Here is a 16,928-nt window from a genome sequence, read left to right as displayed (position 1 = left end):
GGTTTCGGGGAGCGGTTGGGGTTATGTGTTTAAGCAGGGAGGGAGCAGAGCTCCCAAACTTGGTAGATTTTGCCCCAAGAAAGCAATAAGGAGGGGGCACCCCTGCATCCTCCATCCCTTCCTCCTGAACAGCTTTGTGTTTTTGCGTCAGCAGCGCAGGGATGCTGCACCCAGAAGAAATGCATTCGTCCCTTAATGCAGCGTAAACCCCGTCAGGATTTTCCCATAACCTCACGCTGCCGGTGTCTAGACGAGATTGTAGAAATACTCGCTCTTCTTATTCAAAGTAACTTCTCTTTTTTTTTTTTTTTTTTTTTAAAAAAAAAAAAAAAAAAAAAGCTTCTTATTAAAGAAAGTCTAGATTCTCTCCAACCCACTCGCACTTAATTAAAAAGCTCTTAGAAGCACTTTTAATGACACATTCTAGACTGGAGGATTGCGAGACGCCTCGCTGCGTGGGTGGTGCAGCGAGGGGGGGGTTAGGTATGTATTTTAAGCTTTTGCATCCCATTGGAAAGGGCGGAGGTGGTTGATGCTGAACGCGACCCAGCCTCGATGAGGCACGGGCTGCGAGTACAAACAGATGGGAGGTAAAAGGCTCGCGGCAGCCCGGCCATGGATCTCTTCTCCCATCTTGGTTGCTGCAGTTGGTGTGTTTTAAGGCTCGGGAGTTGAAATAGTTTTCATCGCTGGTGTGCAAAACCAGGCTGCAGGGCTTGCTGGATGTGCACTCCATCGTGCACGTGTCCCGCAGGCTGAGCGCAGTGGAGCGGCTTGGGCTTCCGCGGGATGCGAGACAGTACGGATGTGAGAGCAGGCGTGTTTAATGTTTCTTCTTAAATGCAACTTTTAATGAGCCCCAGGTAGGAACGCCCTGAGCATGAGTAAAGCCTCCCAGAAATGCCGGGTATTACAGTGGATTTGTGCGTAGCAAGCCTGGAGATAACGGCCTGGGGGAGCCAAGGTGGTATTTGGGTTTGGAATTCATTATAAAAGCGCTGTAGGTCTTCTGAAGCCGGGTGGTGGAGGAGAGATGGACTCCTTCCCCATGCTAATGTGGTGCTGCTGCTCTCCCAGATCCTGCCCGCGTGGTGAACATGCCCCCCGTCATCTACGTTCCCATCGGGATACACGGATACATCCGCTGCCCGGTCGAGGCAGAGCCCCCGGTGACGCTGGTCAAGTGGAACAAAGACGGACGTCCCCTGCGAATCGAGAAGGTAACGCAGCCCCCGGGGAGGGACGGGGCGGGGGGCATGGAGAGGGTGGGACCCTCGCGTCCTCTGCAAACACCAGCGAGCGTCACTGGGCGCCCCGCGGGTCCAGCCCGCCGTCAGGAGAGAAGCAGCCCCGTGGGTGGGATGACGCTGCTTTTTCTTATCAGCTGTGGGCAGAGTTAATTTGGGTTCTTGCGTGGAGCCCAGGGCGCCTGTAGACGTGCTGTCTGCGTCTCCCAGACCTAATGCCTGCTTCCCTCTAAAGTGACCTCCTGATGGCCCTGTCTTTTTTTTCCGATGGCAACTGATGGTTAAAAGACCCTTTTAACAAGTCTCTGTCTTCCTGTAATCACGGTTTGATAGTCTGAGCAAGGATATTAGCCATTAAATATTTAAAGAAAACACTCAATATTTTAAATTTTTTGCTTAAATATTAACGATCCAAAGTTTCAATTCCATTTAAGCCTGTTGCTGCTGTGGGTTCCTGGCCCTTGGTGCCCTCAGCCCCGTGGATGGAGTTGTGTCCTTGGTGCCACCAGGATGACCTTTACTTAGGGTGTGATAGATGGTGATGTTAAATCTTTTGGGCTCCCTGAAGCAGCCTGACTGTGCGTATGGAGGAGAGCGGCTACGAGATAAACCTGCATGTCGCTGGGTGCGAACAGAGCGGGGCAACCTCCCCAGGAAGGCTGTGTTTGGATGAGCTGATCTTGCCCGCGTTTCCTCTCTCTGCAGTTGAGGAGATGGCTTGGATGCTGGGATTTGAATTGGGCATCTCCCGGGGATGCGACAGCCGCTCTGGGCTTAGGGGGGGCGCTTGGCTGAAGAGGAAATAATAAGCTGTGGTGGGTGCAGGATAAGTCAGCTCCCTCTTTCTCACCACCGCAGTATTCTGGCTGGAACCTGCTGGAAGACGGGTCGATCCGGATAGAGGAGGCAACCGAAGATGCTCTCGGCACTTACACCTGTGTGCCTTATAACGCCCTGGGTACGATGGGCCAGTCTCCCCCTGCCCGACTGGTACTGAAGGTAACTTGCCTGGAAAAATCCTGGCTCTGCAGCCGGCGGATTTGCCGTGGGTTGTGTCCTCTCGTGCTGAGAAGAGCTCCTGGGGTTGCGCAGGGTGCCGGAGTCCCCGGCCAGGCGGCGTGAATGCGCGCGTGCTTTGCGGAGGCATCTTGCACCGTAGTTAGGCTTTTTTAATGTGGATTTTGAAGTGTGCGTGTAGCTCATTCTGCCTTCCTGTTCCCCGCAGTGCGGCGGGGATGGATGAGGCGGGGGTTGTTTTTCCATGCCTCTCATTTGGTTGTTAATTCTGTGCAGAAATTCAGGTTTTACTTTGCTTTTCTGAGACCTTCTCCATGAAGAGAGCTCAAGAAGGGCTCTGTGCCCCCAAACCTGCCCGCTTTTCCACTCAGCTTAGCAAAACCCTTTTGCTCTGAGCCTTGTTTCTCTTACCTGTGCTGAGAAAGGTGAACGTGGGCCCTCACAAGCATCCTTGGAGGGGAACAGCAGAGGCTGGGCCACAGCCCACACTGTTCATTCACCGTGTGACGAATATAAGGCTTTGATAGCGCTGGCCCAGGGTAGTTTGAGGAAACACGTCCCTGGGATGGGTTTTTTGCCAACAAAACACTTAGCCCTGCTGACCTGGGCTTGGGTTCATGGAAGATTTTTAATAAATGGATGATTTGAGCTCTAGAGACGCTCCGCACGCTCTTGCTGCGTGCGGAGCCCGAGGCATGCTGGGCTCCCAGTGCAGTTCCCATCGCGACTGGGGTGGGAGCTGCTGCCTCTTCCTTCCCTGAACAAAAAGTCCCGTGCTTGTGAGCAGCAGTGATTCATGGTGCCTCGCTGAGGTTCACATGATAACGCTTTGTGTATCATAGACACACACGTCCGCGGAGTCGATGAAATCAGGTTGATGTCTGATGCGATGTGGGTGCGTTTTTCCTGTTTACTTAAACAAGATGCTCTAGTGCAGCGGCTTTTTGGAGATAACTTCCCTCGGGGGGGTATAATTTGGTGTGCCGTGGAGCTTCCTTAGCACACGCTCTCCGCCGCAGCTTTTCTTGCAATGCCTCAACCTCACCCAACCCGATGATTCATTTGTTTTGGAAAAGGGCTGGGTTTGGTGGTGGGGAGCCGCTCGCGCGCGGCGGGAGATGGCGTGGGTTTGACGCTCCTTGCCTTTTCCCTTGCCCGCAGGACCCCCCCTATTTCACGGTGCTACCAGGCTGGGAGTACAGACAGGAGGCAGGGAGGGAGCTGTTGATTCCTTGCGCTGCTGCCGGAGACCCCTTTCCCATCATCGCCTGGAGAAAGGTACCCGGCCTGCCAGACAAATCTGCAGTGCCTTTGGCTTTTGATGAATATTGCAGACAGAGAAGCCACACTCTGTCCCGGTAAGAACAAACTGCAGGTATAGCTGCTTCGCTTTGGGCTGAGCCACTGCCGTCCTGTCCCGCAGGTGGGTGGGGGAAGTCCGGCTCGTGGCCACCGAGTACTTTAATCCCGTGAAACCGTCTCGGCAGCATCTGCAAAGCTGAGTGCTGCCCCGGCCCCCCCTCCTCTTCCTCGCCAGTGCTGCCTGCAGGACACCTTCCTCCTTGCCTGTCTGTGAGGTGGTGACCGGCAGGACGTGGCAGCCCCGGCGATGCCGTTCTCGGGCTACAGACATCCTGCGGCGGGAGGGGACGTGCCACCGGAGCATGTCTGGGAGGTCTCTTGGATGTGTTTCAGCAAGGGGCTGGACCGGTCAGCAGCCGCTTTGCTGCCCCGTGACTTTGAAGACCCTGGGAAGAAGCTGTTTTAATGATGCTGGAGAGGACGTAATGATTTCAGGATGTCCCTTTCTGTAGAGCAGGGTAGGATCCGGTGTGGTGGCACAGCCTGGGAGCAACCAGGGCTTCCCAGTCCTCCTCCAGCTTTCCCTTTGCTTCCCATCTTCACTGTTCCCACGGGAAAGCCACCGTGCAGGGTGGTTCTTTGTCCCCCTGTCGGGATCTTCTCTCCAAGCCTCCCGTCCCCTTCTTAGGGCTCATGAGAGTGAGCGGGGTCCCTGTGTCACCCAGTGGGCACCGTCCTCAGTCCTTGCAGCGTGAGATGCTGGATCTCTTTGAGTTCCTTTTACCAGCACGAGGAGGACCATGACTTGCACAGATTGCAAGAGACCAGTGACCTACCTAAAACTTCTTGGCCGTTTAGTCTTTTTCTCCATCTTATTTTTCTTCCCTCTACCCTCACCATTCTTATTTAGGTTTCTTTTCAACTCCTCTTGTGCCTTCTGGCAGTCCTCCTCATGTCATGATTCTGGGCTTATCCCCCACGACTCCAGCTTGGGCTGGGCTCAGTTTTCCAGTGGCGGAAGCCAGCTCACTCGCTCCCCAGCAGCCCACCAGCACTGACCAGTCTCTTGAAAGACTCCTGAAGACTTGGGCTTGGCTCTGCTAACCCCACGTGCCTGTCTGCTCCTCTGCTCATCCTGCACGGCACTGAGCCACGGGTCCCCATGTCGATCGGCAGAGACCCCTGCGTGAAGAACAGCTGAAGAGGACTCAGGACAAGATGGGATTTGCGCAACTTTGGGTGATGGGTGTAGACATGAGTTGTTACGAGATCCATCTTCCCGCTTGGCTTGAGAGCTCCCGGGCACCTCCACGCACACCATCCACCTGCGTCCCCGCGGGGCCCTTGCTGCCCAAACCTCTGCCGTGAAGGGTCCTGCTTCTCCTCTGCCTCTGGCTGAGGGGCAGTTTGGGCATCTCCTGGGGCAAGTGGTGCCTTCCCTGGCCTGGGAGGGTGTTTCCTGGGGGCGGCCGGTGCACCTTCCTCTGCAGCGGTTTCAGCTTTGGATGCTGGAGGTTGAGCCCTGGCGCAGGGCTCGGTGTCCATGCGAGTGCCGTGGGGTTTTTTTTCCGCTTGTGTGCGAGTGCTGAGCATCAGCCTCCCTGACGCGTGCCTCTTGCGTTGCCCCGCCAGGTCGTCTCGAAAATGGGGCAACCGTCTGCCTTGCCACGACCGGAGAGACCAGATCCCTTGCTGGTGGCCGGCGGTGTCCCCTGGGCCGCGCAGGTAGCTTAGTGACCCCGCTGCCGCCTCGCCCTGCCCCGCAACCCGCTTCTGAGTCACGTTTTTTTTTTTTTTCTCTCTTTGCCCGGCTCCCCCCCCCCCGGCTCCTTGCCCAAGGTAGGGAAGCCCAGCAGGAGCAAGCACAACACGCTGCCCGGCGGCACCCTGCAGATCCGCTCCCTCGGCAAAGACGACCACGGCGAGTGGGAGTGCGTCGCCACCAACGTCGTCGCAAGCATTACTGCCAGCACCCACCTTACTGTCGTAGGTATGGGCAGGGCGGGGGACGGGTCCTCGGGGGTGGAGCGTCCCTGGGTGGGGTCCCCCAGGCAGCGTGTGGGTAAGGCAGGAGATGGGGGTGCTTCCCGTGAAAAGCAGTGTCTCCTTTAAATCCTATTTACCAGTGGTGCTGCCTTTTCCTGCTCCGTTATTTTGGCCGCCTGTGGACACAGCTGTCCCGCTGCTATTTCTAGCGAAATTCCAGGTGGCCTTTGCTTGGTGCAGGAGGAGTTCCCTGGAATCACGGCCGGGAGCAGCCCCCTTGCCTTTGCCGGCCAGCGTGTGGTTTTTCTCCCCTTCAGCCCCCTCCCTCTCTCCCCGCAGGCACAAGCCCTCACGCCCCGACCAGCGTGCACGTCGTGGTCGCCATGACCTCAGCCAACGTCTCTTGGGAGCCCGGCTACGACGGTGGATACGAGCAGACTTTCTCAGTTTGGTACGGCCCTCTGTGAGTCATCCCGGCATGCTTTGCTCTCTGCTTCTTTTCCTTCCTAGCCGACCCGAGCTTCGAGCAGCGAGGGGGAGGAGGGTGGTGAGGGTGCCCGGCTCAGTGCCCGTGGGCATTACAGGGCTGAGCACCCGTTTGGTGCCTCGGAGAGATGGGTGGTGGTGGGATCACATAGGTCCTGTGTTTCGTCTCCCTTCTGTGCTAGCCGGTACCTTCGTCTGCCCCAGCAGGTTTTAGTCTGCTTATGGTGCAAGGGAGACGCTTTGCATTCGTGTAATTTTGCCTCTGGCATCTAATTTCAAGATAAACTGTTTATGAAGCTTAACAGCCAGGGAGAGGATGGAAAATGCAACCTTTATAGAGTGCGTCCTGGAAGAGCTGTGACTAAGCAGAAATGATCTCTCCTTGCTCTGCAGCTCCCTGGAGGTGGTTAAATCCTGGCTGAGTTCACAACCAGCCTCCATGAGATGCCGGCTGGGTCTGAGCCTTGTGGGGTTTTGCTCCCGTAGCTTCTGTGCCAGCCTGCCCTAGCCAGTACCCACAGCCAGCGGGTGCATCCTGCCTTCCCGCAACGGGGCTGGGCTCAGCCCTGCCGGCTTTTCCCCAGGGCAGGGGAGGGCAAAATGTAGCTGCAGCGAGGTCGGGGTTTTCTTTAAGCTTTGCATTTGCTCTTATCTTCCTCTTCTGAAGAGCTGTCCTTGCAAATGTGGAGAGGATGGTGCCTTCCCAGGCCTGGGCTGACGTTCTTCAGCCTTTCTTCTTGCTCTCTCTTTCCTTCCTTGTCTTAATTTACCCTGATGGAGACTGCTGATAGAGTGGAGATAGAGTAGATGCTACCTGTAACGATTTCCAAGGCTGGACAGTGGCAGGATGGGGCTGGGCAGTCTGTCGGGAGATGGAAAGAAGCAGAAATGGAGCAAGCAGAGGGGAAAAATGAGGGAGCGAGGGGAGCGGTGCAGACCTTGCTCTGATGAAAATGTCCTTGGGAAGGAGTGGTTAAGCCTCTCTGCTCTGGAGACGTGTCTCACCTTGGAGGGAGGGCAGCTGCTGCTGGTGCTGCCGGGTTCCTGCCTCCTCGAGGTTCTTCCAGCCCCCACGCTGGGGGAGAGCAGCCAGCGACAGGGAAGGATGTTTGCACCCAGCCTGCCTCAGGGAATTCCCAGGGTGCTGGGGGGGGGACCTGGAAGAGAGGGGCAGAGACCCGTCTGGTCCTGACTGTGCAGTGCGAGCCCTGGGACCAGGGATCTGGGACCGTGCTGGGTCATCTAGAGCTGGCCGGCTGGAGGGCGTGCGTTTTCCTTCCTGCTGTGGCTATGGGATGCTCGAGGAAAACATGTCTTCGCCTCCTGCGGAGCCCATGCTCTCCTCTCGCTTACGCGGTTGTTGATGCTTGAAATACAAAACCTGCTTCCCGGGGACAGCCAGGGCCACCGCAGCATCCCTCCTGCCTATGCGTTCTTCCTCGGCAAGGGTGGTCTCCTGTGCCCAGAGGCGATTAGTGCTGCAATTACCCTCTGCTCTCCCCACCCTCAGCCCCTTGCCGTTGCGCACCCACCCGCAGCAGCACTGGGGAGAAGGGATGCGAAGGCGGTGGGGGTTAAATGCAGCAGGGAAACCCACTCGGGCGACGGAGCTGCCCTCCGTGCCTCCGCTGTGGCGGCGGGGGATCCTGGGAGCTGTGGTCCCAGCCGGAGCTGCGGTGGTACGGAGGCTTTCCTGCCCACAGCCGCGCAGTTTGGTGGAGGCACGCTGCACGTGCATGGCTCTCCACCGACTTGCTTGTTTCCATAGCTTGCTGCTTCTCCTGCCTCACCTTTTGCTCCCTATACAGCGGCATTATTTTTTTCCTCCGTCTCTTACTTCCTACTCGGTGGACTTACCTGTCTGTATGCTGGGAGCTATAGACATGCCCACTTATCTATGCAGAATAGACCTTCTGCAGTAATCCTTCCCAAATCCTCCGCGGACACCACCAAAACCTGCAGCCGAGGGCTGAGACTCCCTAGAGCATCTCTCTAATACGAGCACCGATACTTGCAATATCATTGCAGCGCGGTGACGCCGCTTCAGGACGTGGGGCTCTTTCACCGTGGTGCTTCCCGGCGAGGTTAAGGCTCGTGGAGTTGGCTGCACGCTCGTGTGTGCTGGAGTCGCGCTGGGACGGCTCTGGGAGCTTTTTTTCCACCCTGGCTTTGAGGGTTATAGACCTCTTCAGAAAGGCTGCGTCCTGTGCTCCCCACAAGTGCCTCTGCCGCACTGCTAAACCCCGAGTTATGCCCTGGGTGGTGCTGGCAGCCCCTGACTTGTGCAAATGTGGCAAAACCATCAACGTAGTTAAACGTCTGTGGTGGGATTGCATGTGCAGGGCTACAGCTGAGGGAAAGCTTGACTCTGGCTCGGGAGCTGTTGAGGTGTAAATGGGAACAGGACCCACCTTCTGCTCCAGCTGTCCCCTTTTACTCACCAGAGTAAAAACGCACCGGCTTCCACTCCAGCCTTTAGGAGATAACCTCAGAGCGGGGCTGTTGGCACTGCTCTTGTCCCTGACCCTGCTTGGAGGGTGCAGGTGGTGCACGGCAGAGGGGAGGGCCGGTAGCCATGTCCGTGTGAGCCGGGGGATGCTGGTGTGGCACGACGGGACGGCGCCCCGCGCCTGGCAGTCCTCGTGTGTGCTGTCCCCGAGCCAGCTCTTGGGTGGCGAGCGGCTGCCCCACATCCATACGCATCGCTGCTGTCAAACCAAACCATCGCTCGGGAAAGCTCCATTTTTGCTCGAGAAGTTAATGCTGCCTCTTTGTCCTCCCTGTCGAAGGCACCGTCCCTGAGGATGCTCCCTTTTCTCTCGGCAGGATGAAGAGAGCCCAGTTTGGTCCCCATGACTGGCTGTCTCTCCCTGTGCCAGCTGGTTCCAGTTGGCTACTGGTGGATACCTTGGAACCGGAGACTGCGTACCAGTTCAGTGTCTTGGCTCAAAACAAGCTGGGCACCAGCTCCTTCAGTGAGGTGGTCACTGTGAACACTCTAGGTAGGTCCTCCGCGGGCACAAGGGGAGCGGGGGGGGAAGGAGATTCAGGAGGTCCGTGGAGAGAAGTGGCCCTTTGCCTTGGTCCACGTGTCCTATCTGCTGGGAGCAGAGATGATGGTCAGCAGCCACAGAGAAGATAGTTCATGGAGGGTCCTGGGTAAAGCTTGTAGACTTTGCTGGATGTGTGAGGCTCCTGAAAGCTTGTCCTAAGAGACAACATGGGAGAACTGTACTGTACCAGTCACCTTTCAGATCTTCCTTAAGTTCAGCTGGGGTCAGGAGGTATTAATAGAGCACAAAATCACTTGTGTGCGGCTCAGAGCGGGAGCTAACACTAAGGGCCTCGCACTGGTACCTGCCTCGGGGCTGTCTCCGGCGGAGGTGGGAGGAAGCAGGAGGTTTTTCTAACGCTGTGCCCCTTTTCTTGGAGTCACTGTATCGTTGGTCCCCTGCTTTTTTCAAAAGCCGCTTTCCTATCTCTGAGATAAGAGAGCGCACGTCCGAGATGTGTCCTAAACTCCTGGAAGGTGGGAACTGCCGCTGCCATGGTGGTCTGTCCGCCACCGATGGGGCACGTGTGGGAGAGCATCCTCTGCGCTTCCCTTCGCCCCATCTCAAAGGTGCCCCTGTCCCATCTGCTCTATCTCCAGCATTCCCTGTAACAACTCCAGAGCCTCTGGTGTTGGTTACCCCACCGAGGTGCCTAACAGCCAACCGGACACAGCAAGGCGTCCTCTTGTCGTGGCTTCCTCCCGCTAACCACAGCTTCCCCATCGACCGCTACATCATGGAGTTCCGCGTTGCGGAGAGGTGGGAGATCTTGGATGATGGCATCCCGGGGACCGAGAGCGAGTTTTTTGCCAAGGACTTGTCCCAGGTAAGCAGGGGCTGCCCACGCCATACCTCTGGTGTTGCACCATCTGCTGCAGCTCTGGGAAAGCTTTTAGTGTGGCTCGGTCCCCGTGCTGGGGTCTTCAAGCAGCTGGGCAAGGTTGGAGGCTGCGGTGGGGGACCTGATGGATGTGCTTGGTGTTTCAGGACACCTGGTACGAGTTCCGGGTCCTGGCGGTCATGCAGGATCTCATCAGCGAACCCAGCAACGTTGCTGGCGTGTCCAGTACAGGTAAGGGGTGGCTCTTCCTTCTACCCCCAGCTGTGGGAGCATCTCTGCTTCTGCAGGTCCCTGGGCTAGCGCTCGTGTCATGCGTCAGTAGTTACGACAGCGACGGCTGGATTTTGTGCTTTTACCTGAGGTGCTCAGGCTGTGAGCTGGGCTGATGGGCGCACGGTTAGGATCAGTGTCCTGGGCACGCTGCTGGCCCCGTGCCGCCTCCCGATGCAAACAGCCCAGCAGCACTCAGAGCGGGCGAGGACAAACCGCCCCATTTAGTCCTTCCCGCGGAGCGCAGTGTTGTCGGGCATCCTCTGGTGCAGAGTGGCAACACATCTCAGCTCTGCAGGGTGCCTGGAGAACAAAGCTCCGACCGGGCACTGCGCAGCCTGGAAATAGGAATGAAAGGTGCAGAGAGGGAAACGTAGCACTGCAGTGCAGAGTCCAAGGGGAAAAAAGCTTTGCAACGGGCGACTGCAACACGCCGCAGCTTGCGCGTGTACCCTGTACCCTGGTCCGGCTCGGAGGATGCTCCTTGAGCAAGGGACAGAGACAAAGGGATCTGATTGCGATGGGGAAGGCATGGGCCGCAGAAGGCGATGGGGATGCGGAGCACCCTGCTTTTACGGCTCTCCTGAAAAAGCCGAGGAGCCACCCAGCTCTGCTGCGCGCAGGGATGCGCGGTCTCTCTCTGCCCCCAAGTGGTGCTGGCGCGGTGCGGAGAGCCTGCCTGCTGCAGGCTGCCTGCTTGCCTGCCCTTACTCCTCTCACATCATTTTTCTGATGAGGTTTGGCAGCGCCCGCGGGGCGTGCGTGTGCCCTGGCCCCAGGCAGCTGCTCTCCCAGGCTGAAAGCCGGTGTTCCCGGCAGGCGGATGCGCGCTGACCCTGCGTGCAAGTGCCGCGGCAGCAGCGCTGGTGTGTGCAGGGTTTGCATCCCCAAATGGCCGCAGCTAAGGTCTGCTGGCGCTTTGGACGCGCTTGTTGTTAGCGAAGGGGTGCGATGAGGGTTCGGAGCCCGGTTTTCATTGAAGAGGTGAAGTATGTTGTGCTGATGCACAAGGGAAAATACCTTATGTTGCTACAGCCTGAGCTGCAGCGGGTTATTGGGCCAGGAGATAACTGCAGGTTTGCTGCAGTCGTGTGCACTTGTACCTAAATGCGTATTTGTGTGGCATGGAAGCTTTTCCCCTGGGGACCCGTTGGCCAAGACAAAAAGCTTTATCTGCTGTGAGGTCGCTACATCCCTTGGCAGTGGCCTGCAGCAGCGCTGACTGCTCTCCGCGGGTGGGCCGGGCTGGAAGCAGGGTCTTCACTTATTTATTGTCACTGCTGGTACCAGTCGCCTTCACGCTGTGGTACGTCCCCGGGGAAGGCGGCAGGCAGGGGTGTGTGCATAACGCCTGATTGTTGTGGTTTTTTCCCCCAGACGTATTCCCTCAGCCTGACCTGACGGACGAGGGTCTAGCCCGCCCGGTGCTGGCTGGCATCGTTGCCACCATCTGCTTCCTGGCTGCTGCCATCCTCTTCAGCACACTCGCCGCCTGCTTCGTCAACAAGCAACGCAAACGCAAGCTCAAGCGCAAGAAAGGTGAGTCCGTCCCCGGCGCGCTTCCTTCCTCCCTCCCTCCCTCCTCCTCCTCGTTTCTCCTCCCTGGTCGTGTTGTGGTGGTAACCTTCTTCCCTGTCTGTCTCTTCTTCCGTCCGTGCGCGTCCTCAGGTGAAGCCCTGACTTCATCCCTCGGCTGTGCCTGAAAGCGCCCGTGGTCGGGAGCGGGAGAGGCAGGGTGGGTGAAGAGGCGACAGAGAAACTAGCCTGGGATTTCCGAGGGAGCGCTCTCGCGTGGTGATAACTCCTAGAGCCGGGGGGTTTAGGGCTGGGGCGTTCTCTGGACCAGAGATGGGGGGGACCGCTCACCTCCTCGAGGTCCCCCCGGAGCTGGGCTCTCCAGCTGCTTCCTGCCCAGCTCTACCCAACCCGGAGCGGGCAGTGCCCGACGGCCGCACTAGGCTAGAGAAGACCCCCGCAAAGGAGACCCTTGCAGCTCTGCTTCCCGAAAGCTGGGACTGCAGCCGCCATGCAGGAGGGGCCGGTAGGGAAAAGGGCAGCCGGGGAGCCGGAGAGGGCAAGGGAATCGGCTCCTTCTCCTCTAGCCTGCGAGTCTGCGGCAGCAGGACGGGCAGGACCCTGTGACGGGAGCTGTTTGTTGTCAGCAACCATTAAAGCACTGGAGCAATGAAACCTTGGCCTCTTGTTGAGTGTCTTTTGTGGTCTTGATGTTGAGTTTGTCTTGTCTCTGTTGTGTTGCGTCTCCTTAGCGTTCTCTCTTCTTTCCCCTTTTTATTCTCTTCCAGACCCTCCTCTCTCGATCACCCACTGCAGGAAGAGTTTGGAGTCCCCGTAAGTATCTCTTAGATGCGGCACCAGGCTGTGGGTCTTCAAGGTGCCTCCTTCCTACAGCTGTTGCAAGGCTCAAATGGAAATGTCTGACCTTGTTTGGTTGTTTTTGGTGTTCCCTGAACTTGTGGGAACACAGAGGTTCACAAGAGACCAATGGGCTTTGGAAAAGAAAGCAGCAGGGACAAGCGCGGCAAGCCTTGAGCTAAGAGACGACCCTGTGGATCTATGGACGTTGACCAAAGCTGGAGTTGACTGGTGGAACTCAATTACACAGCCAGCTTGAAGAGGCTCCTTAGGAGAAGGGCTAGCCTGCTGCGTATGGAGTCCTTCGTGCAAGCTCAGTGTAGTTTTTGAGTCATTCTCTGTTGGCTCTGGTTTTTTTCATGGGAAATTCAGAGAACCTTACACACATTTCTTTTCTTTTCCCATGAAGAGTGCCCCGCCGAAGCCTCTTTCCACATGTGCCCAAAGGTGGCGGGTCATGGTGCTTGCAGAGCCCATCAAAAGGATGTATAGCTGCTAAACAGTGGGAGCATCTTCCTGATGTGAGCGCGGGAGTCCAAGATGTGGATGCCTCATGTTTTGGCTCCTGGACCATTATAAAATGTCCCAGTACTGGTGGATCTTAATCTTGCTTTTTTCGGTTCATCCACTGTGCTGAAATAACTGTGCCTGCATCATCTCTGGTGGATCTGCTACCTTTTGCGCTGCCATCCTGTTTGTCTGAGGCTTTCTGGATAGGGGGATGAGTGAACTGTTCTGATTCTCTCTGCCTTTTGAGGCACTCAGCCTTAAATTTGAGTGTTCAGAGCAGGGGAAAAGTTGGTTTGGAACGATCTGTCAGCATCCAAGTGAGATGGTGTGTTCTGCAGGAGGGGACGTTTGCCTTGGCGTCGCTCCTCTCAGGGCCTTTCCTGGGTGTGGATAGCTCAGGTTAATGTAGGAAACTTCTGAAGGAGTCAGAAGGGTCTTGTCTTTTGTCTGCTGGGGCCATGGAGCTTGTTGCAAGGTGTTGGTGGAGCTTGTTGCGAGGCGTCAGTGGGAGCTGTCTGCCCTGGGGGAGACGCCGTGCGTGCCAGGCTCCACTCCTGAGGAGCGGGGATGATGTGCCGCGGCCAGGCAAGGCTCTGCTGTCCTGGTTAGCCCCCCCAGATTTCTCCCAGTGGTTCCTCTTTTGAGAGCTGGTAGCACTTTGTTTTCTGGATCCGGCCGGCGGTTCTTCTGGGCGAGAGCAACTCCTTTCCCCTCCGGGTGACCGTCCCCTCTCTCGGTTTTTCTCCCCTGTGGTCCAGGTTGTCTTCCGGCAAGGTGAGTCCCGAGAGCATCCGCACGCTTCGTCCCCCCTCGGAGTCCTCTGATGACCAGGGCCCGCAGGCCAAGCGGATGCTGAGCCCCACCAAGGAGAAGGAGCTCTCCCTTTACAAGAAGACCAAGCGAGCCATCAGCAGCAAGAAGTACAGCGTCTCCAAGGCAGAGGCCGAAGCCGAGGCCACCACCCCCATCGAGCTCATCAGCCGCGGGCCGGACGGCCGCTTCGTCATGGACCCGGCGGAGATGGAGCCCTCCCTGAAGACACGGCGGATCGAGGGCTTCCCCTTCGTGGAGGAGACGGACATGTACCCGGAGTTCAGGCAGTCGGACGAGGAGAACGACGACCCTGTCGTCCCCACTTCCGTCACCGCCCTGAAAGCCCAGCTCACCCCTCTCTCCTCCAGCCAGGAGTCCTACCTTCAGCCACCAGCATACAGCCCCCGGTTCCACCGGGCACTGGAGGGTCCCGGCGCCCTGCAGGCCACCGGCCAGGCCCGCCCGCCGGCCCCCCGGGCTTTCCACCACCAGTTTTACGGTTACCTCAGCAGCAGCAGCCCCGGGGAGGTGGACCCGCCGCCCTTCTACATGCCAGAAGTCAGCCCGCTGAGCTCGGTCATGTCCTCCCCGCCGCTGCCCCCCGAGGGGCCCTTCGGACACCCCACCATCCCCGAGGAGAACGGGGAGAACGCCTCCAACAGCACGCTGCCCCTTGCCCAGACCCCCACGGGGGGCCGGTCCCCCGAGCCCTGGGGCAGGGCCGAGTTCCCCTTCGGCAGCCTGGAGCCGGCCCCCGCGCCGTTCCCCCACCAGCTCCAGCCCTGCGAGGCGGCCGAGGGCTCCCAGCCCACCGGCTGCCTTCCTCGGGGGCCGCCTCCCTCCTCCCTCCAGGTGGTCCCCGCGTCCTACCCGGGCATCCTGCCCCTGGAGGCACCAAAGAGCTGGACCGGCAAGTCACCGGGCAGGGGTCAACCTTCCGTGCCCACCACCACCAAGTGGCAGGACAAACCTATGCAACCCATGGGATGTCAAGGGCAGCTAAGACATACCAGCCAAGGTATGGGCATACCCGTGTTGCCTTACCACGAACCGTCCGAGCCCGTCGGCCCCAGCGGCACAAGCACATTCAGCCTGGACACCAGGTGGTACGAGCCCCAACCCCGACCTCGGCCCAGCCCTCGGCAGGTCAGGAGGGCTGAGCCCAGTTTACATCAGGTGGTGCTACAACCTTCGAGGCTTTCTCCTCTGACCCAAAGCCCCCTCAGCTCCCGCAACAGCTCCCCGGAGCTGACCGCCCGTGCCCGGCCCCGGCCGGGCCTCATCCAGCAGGCGGAGGTGTCGGAGATCACCCTGCAGCCCCCCGCGGCGGTCAGCTTCTCCCGCAAGTCCACGCCGTCGACGGGATCCCCCGCGCCGAGCAGCCGGGGAGGCAGCCCCAGCTACCGACCTACCGCCACCTTCGCCTCCCTGGCCACCGGCTACTCCGGCTCCCAGGGCTCCTCCCTGCCCGTGGACACCATGGATGTTTTCGGAGACATCCCCTCTCCGAGGAGGGCCGGCGAGGAGATTCTCCAACCGGAGCCGACATCCACCACGGTAGCCACCACGGGGTAAGTGCGTGAGCCCCCGTGGTGCCCCCCCCCGGCCCCCTCCCGGCTTCCCCCACCCTGCCTCACCCGCTCCCTCTGACTCCCTCCCCACCATCGCCATCCCAACTCGTAGGGTCTCTCTGGGCGCGCTGCAGCATCCCTTTTGGAGACGGTGTCCCGCGGGCTTTGCTAGGAAGAGGCTGGTGCCGCGGGTTGCATGGCCGCTGCCCGAGAGAGCTGGGTTTTAGGCAGGCGACCTTCCCGGTGCCGGCGGCGCGCTTGCCTCCTCCCCGGCCGCTCCCTTGGGAACCTGGGAGTGCCGTGACTCTGGCTATGGGCCGTTTCCCAGGCGTGCAAAGACCTGGCTCCCGGCTCGCGTAGGTAAGTGTCCTGGTGTCACTGGCGGTTGTTTCCTCTTCTAGCTACTGGCTCTTGGCTTTCTTCGAACGTTAGGGCCGCCGCCGCCGCGCCTCTGCCTTCCTCCTCTTCCTTCCCGCGGAGTCTAGAGAGCTTTAATGCATGACAGAAACAGCTATCACGGTCACCGCCCCACCTGCAAAAGGGATGCTGCAGCCCCAGGACGCGGGCAGGGAGAGATCAAGGACTTAGCCACACCAGCAGCATGTCAGGAGAGGAGGAAAAATAAAAATAAACTAACCCCAGCGGAGATCGGGAGGCTGCCGGCACGCTCAGATCCTGCCCTAAAGAGGGATGTGGCTGCACTAGACAGTAGCGGCTGGTTTTCCAGGTACCAGGGTTGCTCCAGGCAAAAAGCGTCTCTCTCTCTCTCTCTCTTTCTCTCTCTCTCTGTATTTCTTCTCTTTCCCTCCGTCTTTCACAGCACCTTAGACCCCGTAGCCGTGCTTTCGTCCCATCCTTTCGTCTCGCTTCATTTCGGCTTGTTGTCTGGCGGGGTCAAACCCCCCCTCTCCGGCTTGCGGCAGAGAGGAGTCGGGGGGCCGGGGCACGCAGCCCCGCGGAGCCGGCGCGGTCGGAGGCGTACGGAGAAGAGGCGTGTGTTTTGGGGAGGGGGGAGGCAGCGTTTCACCCCGCAGCGCCCTCCGCATTTCACTCCCGCCCTCTGGTACCTGGAAGCGTTATGGCCTTAGAAAAACTATCTGGCATGGCTCAGGAAGGAGGGCTCAGGGGAGACGATGGGGAGGGAGAGGAGCTGAACGAGCCTGGAAGGACTTCTGTGTGCCTCTGGAAAACACAGCTACGGAGCAATGCCATTAAGCATGTAGACGTAGGTCCACGTCTCCTAGCCAGGGCACCCCAAGGAGACCCAGCTCCAGGACAGATCCGTGTTAGAGCAGCACTGTTGTCCGTGCTTTTATGCAGTGTATCCATTTGCTTTGTTGATTATTGTTTTCGTTTCTTCTTTTCCTTTTTCTTCTGTTTTTTCCCCCTTTCTTCTCCAGCCTCGTTTCGTTTGTGTTTCGGTTTGGTTTCTTTCCCTCCTTTTCCTTTGGAGTTGTTG

At 58.4% G+C, this 16,928-nt stretch overlaps 1 protein-coding gene across 13 annotated transcripts in view; it reads left to right on the top strand.

Annotated features, from left to right (window-relative positions):
* IGSF9B (immunoglobulin superfamily member 9B) overlaps positions 1-16,928 on the top strand; it is a 43,089-nt gene that overhangs the window by 14,982 nt on the left and 11,179 nt on the right. For 8 of the 13 annotated variants that reach the window (XR_008574087.1, XR_008574090.1, XR_008574088.1 and 5 more), the window contains exons 8-19: positions 1,078-1,220; positions 2,106-2,246; positions 3,426-3,542; positions 5,199-5,291; positions 5,406-5,556; positions 5,892-6,015; positions 8,865-9,040; positions 9,691-9,917; positions 10,079-10,163; positions 11,580-11,741; positions 12,506-12,551; positions 13,844-15,469. Coding sequence is in view for 7 of the 13 variants with exons in the window: in XM_054803213.1 (XP_054659188.1) it covers positions 1,078-1,220; positions 2,106-2,246; positions 3,426-3,542; positions 5,199-5,291; positions 5,406-5,556; positions 5,892-6,015; positions 8,865-9,040; positions 9,691-9,917; positions 10,079-10,163; positions 11,580-11,741; positions 12,506-12,551; positions 13,844-15,469 (3,091 nt within the window). In the remaining 6 variants the exon portion in view is untranslated. Of the gene's footprint in view, positions 1-1,077; positions 1,221-2,105; positions 2,247-3,425; positions 3,543-5,198; positions 5,292-5,405; positions 5,557-5,891; positions 6,016-8,864; positions 9,041-9,690; positions 9,918-10,078; positions 10,164-11,579; positions 11,742-12,505; positions 12,552-13,843; positions 15,470-15,581; positions 15,830-15,870; positions 16,197-16,928 lie in introns of all 13 variants that reach the window. The other 5 variants (XR_008574091.1, XR_008574092.1, XM_054803216.1 and 2 more) reach the window with 5 other exon arrangements.

Source organism: Grus americana, chromosome 24, assembly GCF_028858705.1.
Source record: "Grus americana isolate bGruAme1 chromosome 24, bGruAme1.mat, whole genome shotgun sequence".
Classification (NCBI taxonomy): Eukaryota; Metazoa; Chordata; class Aves; order Gruiformes; family Gruidae; genus Grus; species Grus americana.
The sequence above is the reverse complement of the archived record's forward strand: the minus strand, read 5'-3'. Positions and strand labels throughout refer to the sequence as shown.